This window comes from Macaca thibetana, chromosome 2, assembly GCF_024542745.1.
Source record: "Macaca thibetana thibetana isolate TM-01 chromosome 2, ASM2454274v1, whole genome shotgun sequence".
NCBI classification, from domain to species: domain Eukaryota; kingdom Metazoa; phylum Chordata; class Mammalia; order Primates; family Cercopithecidae; genus Macaca; species Macaca thibetana.
Genome location: NC_065579.1, coordinates 31,069,626 through 31,082,873, shown reverse-complemented (window position 1 = coordinate 31,082,873; position 13,248 = coordinate 31,069,626). Strand labels below are relative to the sequence as shown.

General features: G+C 37.6%; 1 protein-coding gene across 4 annotated transcripts in view; it reads left to right on the top strand.

Annotated features, from left to right (window-relative positions):
* The window catches only part of PLCL2 (phospholipase C like 2), a 324,082-nt gene that overhangs the window by 270,811 nt on the left and 40,023 nt on the right, over window positions 1–13,248 (top strand). For all 4 annotated transcript variants that reach the window (XM_050779546.1, XM_050779543.1, XM_050779542.1 and 1 more), the window contains exon 5: window positions 5,092–5,167. In XM_050779546.1, the coding sequence (XP_050635503.1) occupies window positions 5,092–5,167 (76 nt within the window). The remainder of the gene's footprint in view (window positions 1–5,091; window positions 5,168–13,248) is intronic.

The following is a 13,248-nucleotide window of genomic DNA, read 5'->3' as shown; positions in this document are numbered from 1 at the left end:
TCTGAAATCAGACATAAGGTCCTTATATAAAATCACAGACTTGCTTATTCTGAAAATGGAATTTTCCTAGTTGATAAGCAAGTTTCAAAACAGAATATGAAGAGCAGTCTATAGAAATCTAGTAATATATAATATATTTATATAATAATAACCCTTAATATATACACACAATATAGCTGTGTCTATAAACAGAGAAATTTACTTTACACTAACATGGGAGTTACTTTCAAAACATAGCACTCTGATGAAAGGCATTTCTGGTTTCTTTCCAGCTTAATAAAATATAAATTTTAATTTTTACTTTGCCTTTAGTTGAAATTTCCTGCTTTTCATCTGCTCAAATTCTGTTTTAAAATCTTATATTAGAGGTGATCAAATTTATGAAATAGATTTCTAGGCTATGTTAAATCCATAGATTTTCCAAACACTTTAGTTCCAGAAATGTAGGAGGTACTGGTAACAGGCCACTAATATAAAATCCATTAGCAACAACTATATAAAAGCATCTTGCCCTGGAAAAAACAATATAAGCATCCATGTGGCGAGTTACTCAGGCTGGCAGCAGGGTGTCTGATTGCTGTGCCAAGGCTTACACCTGTGTGTTTATAGGGGCTTGATGAAATTCATGCATTTGCATTAATGCAGATAATGCTTATATAATTAACCACTCTACTTGGCTTTGCATTCATTAGTGACATATCAATGTAATATACACAGAGAAAACAAGGTAAACCTTTGGCTCATGCATTGATATTACTACCCACACATATGCTTTTGTCTAATCTGAGATGCCTATTCTGGTAGTTTCACATTAAATATAAATTATTTATTATTTATAATAATGAATTGTAAAATAGAGACAAGTAATTTATTGCTGTCATTTTAAAATGTTTTCTCAAAGTGCTTTATAGAAATATTATTCTGAAAAAAAACTTTGGGTCAATGTTAGTAGCTGAGATGAGATTACTATATTGTGTGTAGCAGCTTTTAGGAGTTACAAAATTTCCTCTGCTTTTGTGCTTTCTTCTGGTTGGAACATCCTTTCGTCTTCACCTGTGCAGTAACTCATGTGTCAAAACTTACCATGGTTTTGTGGAAAAAGCAGAGGCTTCAAGACCAGATATACCAGTTTCATGACTTACTAATTAGAGTTATTTTACCTATAGTACCAGATGACCTTGAAAGGTTGCTTACGTTTCAGGTAGGCCTTCAGTGTTCACATCTGTAAAACTAACCTCATAATTACTCACCTCACATGGATAATGTGATCAGTAAATAAAATAGAAAGCACCAAGTACATATTTGATGCAGAGATGTTGAATTACTTTCATCTTGATTCATTCAACCAACACTTGTACTATTTATAATCACAGCTTGTTATAAAGCAGCAGACCCAGACAGAAAGTGGCCCCTGCTAGATCAGCTGGTGGCCCCATGTCATCTCTGCTGCATCCTCAGTGCCATGTGCACTACGTTCAATAATAATTGACGACAGAATGAAAGGGAAACATCAGTCCGCTGAGCAGGGGCCTGAAGGCCCATTACCTCACCTGTCCTTTAAGCCTGCTGGACTCTGCACCTGGTGTTCCTATGGAGCCTACAGTCCTGAGAGCTTCCTTAAGAGCACCTAGAGGAGCTGTTAGACTCAAGGAGAATTTATGCAATACTGCAAAAGTTGAAGATTAATATATGCCTGTTAAGAACAAGAACTATAAACTGTTAACCATACATTAATTTAATAATAAATATGTACCCCAAAACTATAAAAATATCCCAACTGGCAGTTCTTCCTTCTGAAGCAAGTAGTACAAATATTTGATAACAGGTGTGACAATATGAATCATCTCTGCTGAGGTCTGCATGTGTTTTCTGCTGCCTTGTCTACGCTTTGCTGATTGTTTACTATGGGCCTGCCTTCTCCTAGGCTGGTTCCCTCTGGAATTCCCTCTAATACAGTCTGCAAATGCCTCCTGCTGTTTACTTTCAAACCTAGGAGGAATGGCTTCTCACTATTAGTGTCCTCCACCCTGATGTATTAGTCATCTTCATATTTTATATACTACTCATGAATGGGGGGCGGCAGTGATATTCACTCTCATTATCAGCAGAGGAACTTCCTGTATTGAAATCTAAGTCACAAGTGGATCCTTCTGTGGGTGTCAACATGGATACCATTACACCGCAAGTACTTCACCATTAAATATCCCACCAAAGGGCTGTAGCTTCAGAGTATTTAATTTTATCACATCCCATAGCTCACAGGCTACAATAGCAATCCCACCTTTTTAGTTATTGTTTATGCATCTGTTTTATTTCTGTACCATAGTCCTAGTGCAGCAGTTGTTCTTTTTTATTATATACTTTAAGTTCTAGGGTACATGTGCTTCATACTTAGCCCTTAGCTCAGGGTCCCACACATAGAGGGCCTCAGTAAACAATTGTCCCAAGAATAAACAAATAATCCTCCAAGTGTTATAGAATTTAGGAGGCAGATGAGCTTCTGTATCTGGACCCTTGAGATGAATGTGCATTTATTCAGCCTTGCATATATTTTATAGCTGGAAGGTACATAATTATTTATCCTTTGGTGATACTTAAACTGGAAGATGATTCTAAGAATAATAATGCAACTTGTTTCTCTGAGCTTCATCACACCCAGCTTTTCAAGTGGAACTAAAATTAGTAATGAGTATTGGAAACATTGCCAGTGAACATATGAAAGGAAGGCATTCAGCTAATTTGGGGCTACCAGAAAATGCTCTGCCAGGCCTCCTGGATAAATGGGGAGTCAACCGTGACAGCTGCCACTTGAAAGTGTCTTCATTGCGCCAGTCGCTCCTCACGCATCCTTTCATTTAGTCCTCACATTATGAGGTGTAATGTCTTTAGTAAGCTCATTTTATGGGTAGGAAATTAGGGTTGTGAGGTTAAATATCTTGTCCTAGATGACAAAGTTAATGAGTAATAGAACCAGGATTGGAACCCATGTAAATCTGTGCTCTTTCTGTTGCTACACCATTCCCCAGATGAGTTTCTTGTCTGCCTGTGTGAGCCTCTGCTTAATGCTGCTGTTTTGTTCTTCTCCACTCCTGCTTTTGCTCCTGTCCTCATTTGTTTCATGACTAGGTTCATTTCATTGATCATATTTTTTTTCCTTTTCCTGTTTGAATGATGGGGACACAGTTGGCCAGTTCTTTGATACTAAGCTGTGACAATCACCATCCTTGCTTGAAGAAGTCCTTGCTTCTTTGTATCTCTCATTTGGCTTGACATCAAAGCTGAAAAAGGTTACTGATGACGGTATGAACCTTTTCAGTATGCAAATTATGTAATGGCACAAACGACTTTATATCAGTATAATAAAGTTCTTAACGGTTCATTTTTATCGCTGCCTGTTCAATATGTCAAGCTGTAAAATAGAATATTTTAATTTACAGGAATGACTCAGATCTTGAAGAATGAATTTGAAAATACTGAATTCCAAAGTGCAAACTCTGCCATAGGGTGTGGACTTCTTGAGGATAGGGGTTGTATCCTGTAGGTGAGGTATCCCTGGTTTCCACACAGGGACTGCCTGCAGTAGACCCCAGTGATGATTAAAAATACATTATGAAGGCGTAAATAAATGCCTACCTTGGCCTTTAAACTTGTGATGTTTACCATTTTTTAAGAACTGTACAAGTTGATAAATACTGTTTGACTAACCTTAAGAAGCCAGTACACTTTTTAAGAGACATGTTGGTTATATTTTAAATAAGTATAACTTACCAAAATATGGTGGGTTTTGAGTTATACAAATAATCCAACCTACATATATTTAGTTACTATAAAATAATTACTAGGGCAGTTAGTGATAAATGCTATAAAGAAAAATAAGGCAGGCAGGTGCGGTGGCTTATGCCTGTAATCCCAGTACTTGGGAGGCCGAGGTGGGAAGATCACTTGAGCCTAGGAGTGTAAGACCAGCCTGGGCAACAGAGCAAGATCCCATCTCTATAGAAAATGTTAAAAATTAGCCAGGCATGGTGGCACACACCTGTAGTCCCAGCTGCCTGGGAGATGGAGGCTAGAGGATTACTTGTGTCTAGGAGTTGGAGAGTGCACTGAGGTATGAATGTACCACTTCACTCCAGCCTGGCTGACAGAACAGACCGTGTCTCTTTAAAAAATAAATAAATAAAAAATGAGACAGAAATGAAAGGAATGGATGGGTGTTTATTACTTAAAATATGATGGTCATGTCAAATAGATGAGTAATATTATAATGCAAAATATTTGGACATTTAAATACAAATATGTAGAATTTATACTAAGGCAGATATCATAATTGTACCCATTTGAGCCATGAGGGTTGTTTCTGGCTATCCCATTTCCTTTTCATAATGATTTTAGAGCCAACAAGATTACTTCAGAGGCATCTTTTCCTAGCTTTTTGGTGAGTAAAATAATGGATCAGCTGTTCACTGATTCTTTCTCTTCTTCAAGCTTGAGCTCTTAAAACAAGCACATGCAATTTGGAATAAGAATTCAAATTTGAACATTTTAAAAACCACTAATAGAAACATAAAACTACTAGTTTTAGAGGTACTATTAGTGATGGATGGTATCAAACAAATGCTATTTTTAATTCTCATTGTATGTTTTAAACTGAATTTCATATGGAGACATTTTGGCTAAAATGAGTGAAGCGTGTAGGTGTTGAAGTTTTCTAGAAGATGAAGTTGAAAATTTTGTTAAAATGGATAACCAAAAATACAGTTTAAAACTCAGATCAGATTTGCATGCATATTTGTAGCTTTTCACGCGGAAATGAACTCAGTTCAGTATTAGCTCAGGGTTCAAGTTCAGTGTTGTACTAGCCTCACTGCACTTGGAAAGTAATACTATTCGCATCTTGTTTTAATCATTATGCGGGGATGCGTGATTTTATCATTTTTCACATGCACATTTGAAGTTGAGTAGTAGAAAGTCAGATAAAAAAGCGTTTGATATCATCATATCAGCCTGTTTTAGGAGAAGAGCCTTGTGCATGAATGCAGGAGGGTGTCTAGTTGTCAGGTGTAATCTCATGTCTGAATATTCCCTTTGCAGATGATTCAGTCCCTCAAGGCGTTGATTGAAAATGCAGATGCTGTATATGAAAAGATTGTACATTGTCAGAAGGCAGGTAAGTGAAAGTTTGTTTCCTCTCTTTAAAATAAAATTAATAGCATCATATATTTTGCCCCAAAACTATTTCATTTTTTGGATGCTATATCAAGAAAATCAAATAAGAAAATTGTTTTTCTATAGCTAAAGAAAATACCAATTCAGTGGTTCTCAGCCTTAGGTAACAAACTCACCTGAGGGGACCATTCAGAATACATCAACATTGGTCTGAGGTGTGGGGCTGGGAATTAATAACGATTTTAAATTCCCGGGTGTTTCTAATGTACAGCCAAGATTGAGAAACTCTGCACTAATCTCTTCTTCAGTGTTAACTGTGTTGCCAAAGCTCCTGCTGGTCACCCATGACTCTAGTACACAGTAGAATAGGTAAGGCTTGAGCAGAGGGAGAATGGCTTCTTGTAAAGGAGATAGGTACCAGTTACAACCTCCTGACACTTTTTAACACACGGGCATTTTCAAGTGCTGATAAATTCATTAATTTAACATCCAAATGTTATACCAGATTATAAAATTCTTCTTATGTAAACAATCATCCAGTTAATTTTAGCTGTGGTAAAACCAAAAAATTCAGTATTCTGCATCGTAATAAAAATACACAAAATGGAGTTCTTTTAATTTTCTAATGTTTTGAGTGTTGATTTGGGAGATTCTAATATAAAGAATATTTTCAAGTCATTTAAAAAAAAAAAAAATCTGTCCTGACTTTCTAAGGCTTTTTGGTTGCTATTCTTTTAAACTAAGAAACTAAATCGCCTACTCTGAAAAAAAAAAAAATCCCTTATCTCAGAAATGAACTTGTTTAAAATAGATCAAAGATAAATATATGTGTGACATTTTTTTCCAGTATCTATTGAAAGAATATTCATATTGGTGACTAATCAACAAACTCCACAATCCCCATCTTGTTTTACTAATCTTGTCAGCAAATGTTATTAGCAGAATGATCTTTCTATTTCTAGTCCTTTCCAGGCTAACTCTCCCTACAATCTACATTTAAAACAAGTTCTTCAAACACAATCTTTATCATGTCACTGTCCTGTACAAAATCATCCAGTTGCTTAGCAGGGTCTCTGGTAACAAATCTAAACTCCTAACTTCGCCAGGAGGAGTGAGGTCATCTACCAACAAGCCCACCATTTTGCCAATATTATATAAAATTTATTAAATCATCTGTTCATTCATTTAATAGATGTGTTTTGAACTTCTGTATGCATAAGGTACATGGTAGCCCTTGCATACCAAAACATGAAAAAAACAATGATTGGTTACCTTCTGGAGCCTTCAAATTGAACAGGAGATATGGAAGTAAACACAGTAAATATATTGAATACTTACCGTGTGTTACTCAGGAGTCTCAGGTTGGTGTGTGAGGCACTGGGGAGACATTGGTGTTTGTGTAGAACAGGAGAGGGCCTGAGCTTTCAGGTACTGACCATAATAGCTGTGTGCAGAGAATGTCCCTGGGCAGACCTGATGGGAGGCAGTTGACAGTAGATAAGGAAGGTGCTTCTGGAGAGTGAGGAAGGAAGGGAAGGGATGGTGAGCCATCCACCCTCTGCTTTGGGCTGCCTGTCCCCATTCCCTGTGTTTTTACTTAATCAGATTTTCACATACCACTCATCTGCTGAGACTTCTTTCTCTGTCCTCTCTGCCAATCTGTACTTTCTTCTTTTTCAATTATCTCAACAGTCTTCTAGGAGACCTTTCAAGATTCCAGGATTTATGTTACCTAAAGCATTCTATTGAGCCCTTTAAACCTTTAATTTGCTTCAGTTGGTAGGGCTTCTTCAGTTATTGTGTATTTTATTAATGCATTCCATCTTGTAAACAGGATAATAACCTCCTAAAGCACTAAGATTATATATCAAGTTGCTCTCTGTATCTTACGCATGACATCTGTTCTAACATTCTGCGCAGAGTAGTTGCCCAAATATTAACTGACTAAATATGATTTGATTTTAATTGTTTGATTCCATTCAATGCATGTATTGCTATGAAAATTATGACCTTTGTGGAATTTGAAAAACGAACTGTTTATCAGAAAAAAAAAACTATTCAACGATTTGAGTTATTGTCAATTCACTGGTTTATGAAATTTGATAATTTTGAGTATAATGTGGCTTTCTGTTTATGTTTGATTTCAGTAAGAGATACATGTGCTTGTACTTAAAAAGCTGAAGAATCTTATCTATTAGGGATTTTGATTAGGATGGGGGAAGAATAACCACTGTGTAATGGTTCAAGTTGCTCTGGGTTTAAAGATCTTTAGAAGCATATAAAGATTATCTTTTGGTTTCACAGTTACTGCTGAACGCCTACACAGCCCTTCTGTTATACCAAGTACTTATTTTAGAGTCCCTTGATCTTTTGTTTCTCATGTTTACAATTATGGTAAGGACATATACTCATTAGTCATATGAAGAATTGCTAATTTATATTGGGTTCAAAAGACATTTGCATAAGATCTTACTTTTGATAAGTAATTGTTACTCTGCTTGCCAACAGATATAGGTCACCAAAGTGCTGCAAGAAAGGATTATTTTCGATGTATTTCAAATGTTAAAGCACAAACATATATTTTTATTAGTTAAAACCTCATTTAAATAATTGAATGGAAATAAAGAGTCAGACCTCCACCTCCAAACACGTTAAAAAGCGTCCCCAGTGCAGAAGGGTTCAGGCTTCTGGCTGTGTAATCTATTTTTTACATAGGGACATGCGTATGCTGATGTTAGTACTGGGAAGAGGAAGCGTGGCAGGAGAGGAGTGCTGAGAAGTGAAGACCTCCAACCAAGGTAGGCTAGGAACCTATGCATCCCAGTAGTGGAGGACCCAAAGGGACTGCGGAAAGAGCAGTGGGAACAACTCAGAGATGCGCAGTTGGAGGCAGCCTGCCTGCATAGTCCTCTCTGTTAAGAAGAGAATGCGGTAGCAGAGAGAGTTGGGGTAAAAGAGAAATTTTAGTAATAAAACCATGTTGCTAGGATTATAAACGACCCAGTGAAGAGGAAGACATTAATAGATGAGACAGAGGTTCAGGATGAAAGATGTGAGGTCAGGAATGAAGTACAGTCATGAAACACTTGACCTTAGAAAGGGAGAAAGGCTCCTCGTCTGAGATAACACAGAAAGCCGTGACATTTAGAAAAATTCTGAAAAAGAGAGGAGTGTTTTCCATTGATGAGGTAAACAAGGAAGTGGTGTCATAGGAGAACACCAACTTCGGGGGTGAGGAAGTGAAAGCGGGGATTCAAGACAGGGGCAAGAGTATGGGGACTTTGCTCAGAGTCAGAGATCAGCAGTGCCAGCCAAAGGGACTGATTAAATATCAGATCCTGCTGGGGTGATGGGATGCGTGAGTCTGGGCCGCCATGGGAGTGAGAAGTGATGTGGCCATATAAGAATGGGTCTTTATAATTCAAACACATGCATACACGTTCTCAAGTAGGGGATTGGTAAGGAACACCAGCAGGAGAGCTGAACAGGAATCTGCAGAGGGAGAAACATCATGAAAGTTCATTTGTTAGACATGTATAAAAGTTGGGAAAAGATGTGTCAAATTCTTTCAGGGCAAAAGTCTTTTCCACTTTCTAACACCTATGTCTTTGTCTCTTTCAATGCCAAAACTGTAACCCATTTTTGGATTATAATTTCCTTTCTAGTCGCTGAATTGGTATGCTTAATAAAGGATAGGAAGATGATCAAGAAGGAAACCCAAACTGCTTTCCCTCAGTGAGCTAGGTGTTTCTGTCAGGTGATTTTAAATGGAAAATAAATTGTTCTCTGGAGGAGGAAAAAAGCAAATCAATGACATCCTGTTAAAGATGATGAATTAACAAATGCTTTTAATCTCCACTCTAAAACCTCATTAAAATGACAGTAAAGGTGTTTGTTTTGTTTTTTTTTTGTGTGTGTGTGTGTGTTTTTTAAAGCCACAAATCCATAAGGACAAAGAAAACGGGAGCAACAAAATTCTAGAAACTGAGTAACAGCTGAACAAGTGATAATTGGCTTAGCTACCCACTCAGGAACCTGAATCTAAAGCTGGTCGTGGGGGGCCTGACACAGCCTGACTCACAGGCCAGGCACCAGCTCTGATCTAACCTGGTGACCGGGTACCTCTGGGAACTGGGATAAAGCTAGTGATAAAAGAGAGAAACTGTCTGGAAGCTGGATTAATTAACACTTAGATTTCTGTGTCCTGACAGTAGGGAGGTTAAAAATAGCAAAATTCCCATCCTTCATATGGGGAATTTAATAGATGATGCTTGAAAAACAATTCTAAGTAAACAATATAAGCATGTTACTTAGAAATATGAACATAAATACTAAAGAAGGGAAATAATCAGCTAAAGGTGTTGAATGTGACTGCTTCTAGGGAGGGAGAATTGTGGACAATTATTTGGTTCTTTATGTACATGCATAATTCTAGTAAAAATAAAAACTAAATTTGAAGAAAAAAAAAGGAAGGAATCAAGGGACAAAAGCTGCCGCAGGAACTGAGGATGTTCCCAAAGATGTGATCCCACACCCACAAGGCCTGGGACAGTGTCAGGTTGCAGAGGGGCGGAGAGCCTGCAAAGGACCCCTGCTGGCTTCCCTGTGTTCATGGGCATGCCCCAGGCAGAGGTGATGCCTGCATGCCTGGGAGGATGAGAGCCTGGTTCCTCTTTTGGCAGGAGAATCTGTTCTGTACACTTTCAGAATGACTGTTAGGAGGGAGGATCAAACTAAATGAAAGATGACCCAGCCCTCCCCAGACCTCTTTAAATGGAAGCTTCTTTGCTAAAAGCTCCAACGTATTTTCATGCATGGCCAGGGTTGCATCATCACTGAGTAAAGTGGGATCGAAGAAGATAACTTTCCTAATAATAAAAGCTTCAATTACCCTTCATTTTAATCAATTTAATGGGAAATTTTCAGTGGATCTTATACATCCCTGCTTTCTTAAATTTGATTTGCCAAAAATAATTTGAACATTTGTTTTGAAGACCCAGGATCATCTTGAGATGCTGCAGTTTAATGCAGTGATTTCTTGAAGTCTTTAAGTTTGGAGACCCCTTCACCTGCACACACAGCAGCCTGCCTGCTGTGACTGTTCAGATCTGGACATGGTGTTAATAGTTTAATTCCATCTCCTTTCATTAAACTCTCACTTCCTACTGCTTTGTACTGTATTTCTAACTGTTTGTATACCGCTCTTTTTTTTTGCTCTTATATTTGCTGCTTCCAGTCTGCTGAGCTGTTGATGTCTCCCCTGTGACCAAGCGATTTATCTTACATAAAAGAGGATGAGGCCCCAACACACTCCTGCATGGGGAAAACCGGCAGAATGTCAGGCCAGACCTACATTACCTGGATTTAATTGCTCAGAGACTTTTTTTTTTTTTCCCAAACTCCTCATATCTCAGTGTGCTCCTAGGAGCTGAGGTTATCAGATAAGTAAGCCATCACCATCTGTCACTTGGTTCATGCACATCATCTTGCCCAACATAGTAAAGAAAATCATCTGCGAGATTCATTCTGAAAGCACTTCACAAGTGTTCTGTTTGAAAATACAATTGACCCTTGGACAACACAAGTTTGAACAGCATGGGTCCACATATATGTGAGTTTTTTCAATAAATATACTGAGACATTTTTTGGAGGTTGGCAACAATTTGAAAAAAGACATGAACCATGTAGCATGGAAATATCAAAAAATTTAAGAAGATAGGCCACAAATGCATAAAATATATGTAGGTACTAGTCTATTTTATCGTTTACTGCCATAAGATATGCACAAATCTGTTATAAAAAGTTAAAATTTATCAAAACTTATGCACACACTTAAAGCCCATACATGACATCATTCACAATTAAGAAAAATGTAAACAAATGTAAGATACACTGTTAACTAATAACTACTAAAATTAACTGCAAAACATACTTTGCTACTGTAATAATTTCATAGCCACCTCCTGTTGCTGTTGTGGTGAGCTCAAGTGTTGGGAGTATCTGCTTAAAACGCTGTGTGATGCTAATCATCTCTGACTGAGCAGTTTATCATTCCAGTAAATTGCATTCCCAGTAAAAAGTGATCTCTCATAGTTATGGCATATTATTCATCATGTTTAGTGCAATACCATAAACCTCGAGTAACACCATGGGACCTATATGAAGTGCCACTGGTGATACTGTACGTGCTCCCAACAAGCAGAGAAGAGTCATGACATTTCAAGAAAAAGTTGAATTGCTTAGTATATACCATAGATTGAGGTGTGCAGTTGACTGCCATTTCAGGATAAATGAATCCAGCATAAGGACTGTTCTAAAAAAAAAGAAAAGAAGGCTGGGCGCAGTGGCTCAAGCCTGTAATCCCAGCACTTTGGGAGGCTGAGGTGGGCAGATCACAAGGTCAGGAGATCGAGACCATCCTGGCTAACACCGTGAAACCCCGTCTCTACTAAAAAAATACAAAAAACTAGCCGGGCGTGGTGGTGGGCGCCTGTAGTCCCAGCTACTTGGGAGGCTGAGGCAGGAGAATGGCATGAACCCGGGGGGCAGAGCTTGCAGTGAGCCGAGATTGCGCCACTGCACTCCAGCCTGGGGCACAGAGCAAGACTCCGTCTCAAAAAAAAAAAAAAAAAAAAAGAAAAGAAAATTCATGAAGCTATTGTTGCAGCCATACCAGCAGGTATGAAAACCTTGCACTTCTTTTGCTAAATTTTTTTATCTCACATTGAAAATATAGCTTTTAGATGGGTACAGGATTGCTATACAAAAGGCACACCTATAGACTAATATGATTCAAGAAACAGTGAAGTCATTATATGACAATTGAAAGTAAAGGATCCAAAGCTGGAGAATTTAATGCCAGCAAAGGATGGTTTGATAATTTTAGAAAGAGGTTTGGCTTAAAAAATGTCAAGGTAATAGGTGAAACAGCTTCTGTCAACCAACAGGCAGCAGGCAAGTTCCCAGATGCCATTAAGAAAGTCATTGAGTCAAATTATCCTTGTTAGCAGATGGTATGATCTTACGTTTGGAAAAGCCTAAAGACTCCACCATAAATCTGTTAGAACTGATAAACAAATGCAGTAAAGCTGTAGGATACAAAATAAGCATGCAAAAATCAGTAGCATTTCCATATGCCAACAGTGAACAATTTGAAATTAAAAAGTAATCCCACTTAAATTAGCCCCAAATAAAATTAAATACCTAGGAATTAACTTAAAGAAGTGAAACATCTCTACAATGAAAACTATAAAACACTAATGAAAGAAAGAGGGTACACATAAAAAACTGGAAAGACATTCCATGTTCATGGATTGGAAGAATCAATATTTTTAAAATGTCCATACTACCCAAAGCAATATACAGATTCAATACAGTCGCTATCAAAATACTAGTGGCATTCTTTGTGGAAATTGAAAAACAAATCCTAACATTTATATGGAACCCCTAAAGACCCAGAATATTCAAAGCTATCTGGAGCAAAAAGAACAATACTGGAGGAATCATATTATTTGCCCTCAAATAATACTGCAGAGCTATAGTAATCAAAATTGCATGGTACTGGTATAAAAGCAGACACATAGACCAATGAAACAGAATAGAGAATCCAGAAACAAATCCACACATCTACAATGAACTCATTTTCCACAAGGGTGTCAAGATTATACAGTGAGGAAAACACAGTGTCTTCGGTAAATGGTGCAGGGAAAACTGGATATCCATATGCAGAATGAAACTAGACCACTATCTCTCTCCTTATACAAAAACCAAATCAAAATTTAAATCTATGACATCAAACTGTGAAACTACTACAAGAAAACATTGGGGAAATTTTCCAGGCATTGGATTAGGCAATGATTTCTTGAGTAATACCCCACATGCACAGGTAACCAAAGCAAAAATGAACAAATGGGATCACATCAAGTTAAAAGGCTTCCACACAGTAAAGGAAACAAACAACAAAATGGAGAGACCACCCACTGAATGAATGGGACAAGGAATTAATAACCAGATTATATAAGGAGCTCAAACAACTCTGTAGGAAAAAGTGTCTAATAATCCAATTTTAAAATGGGCAAAAAG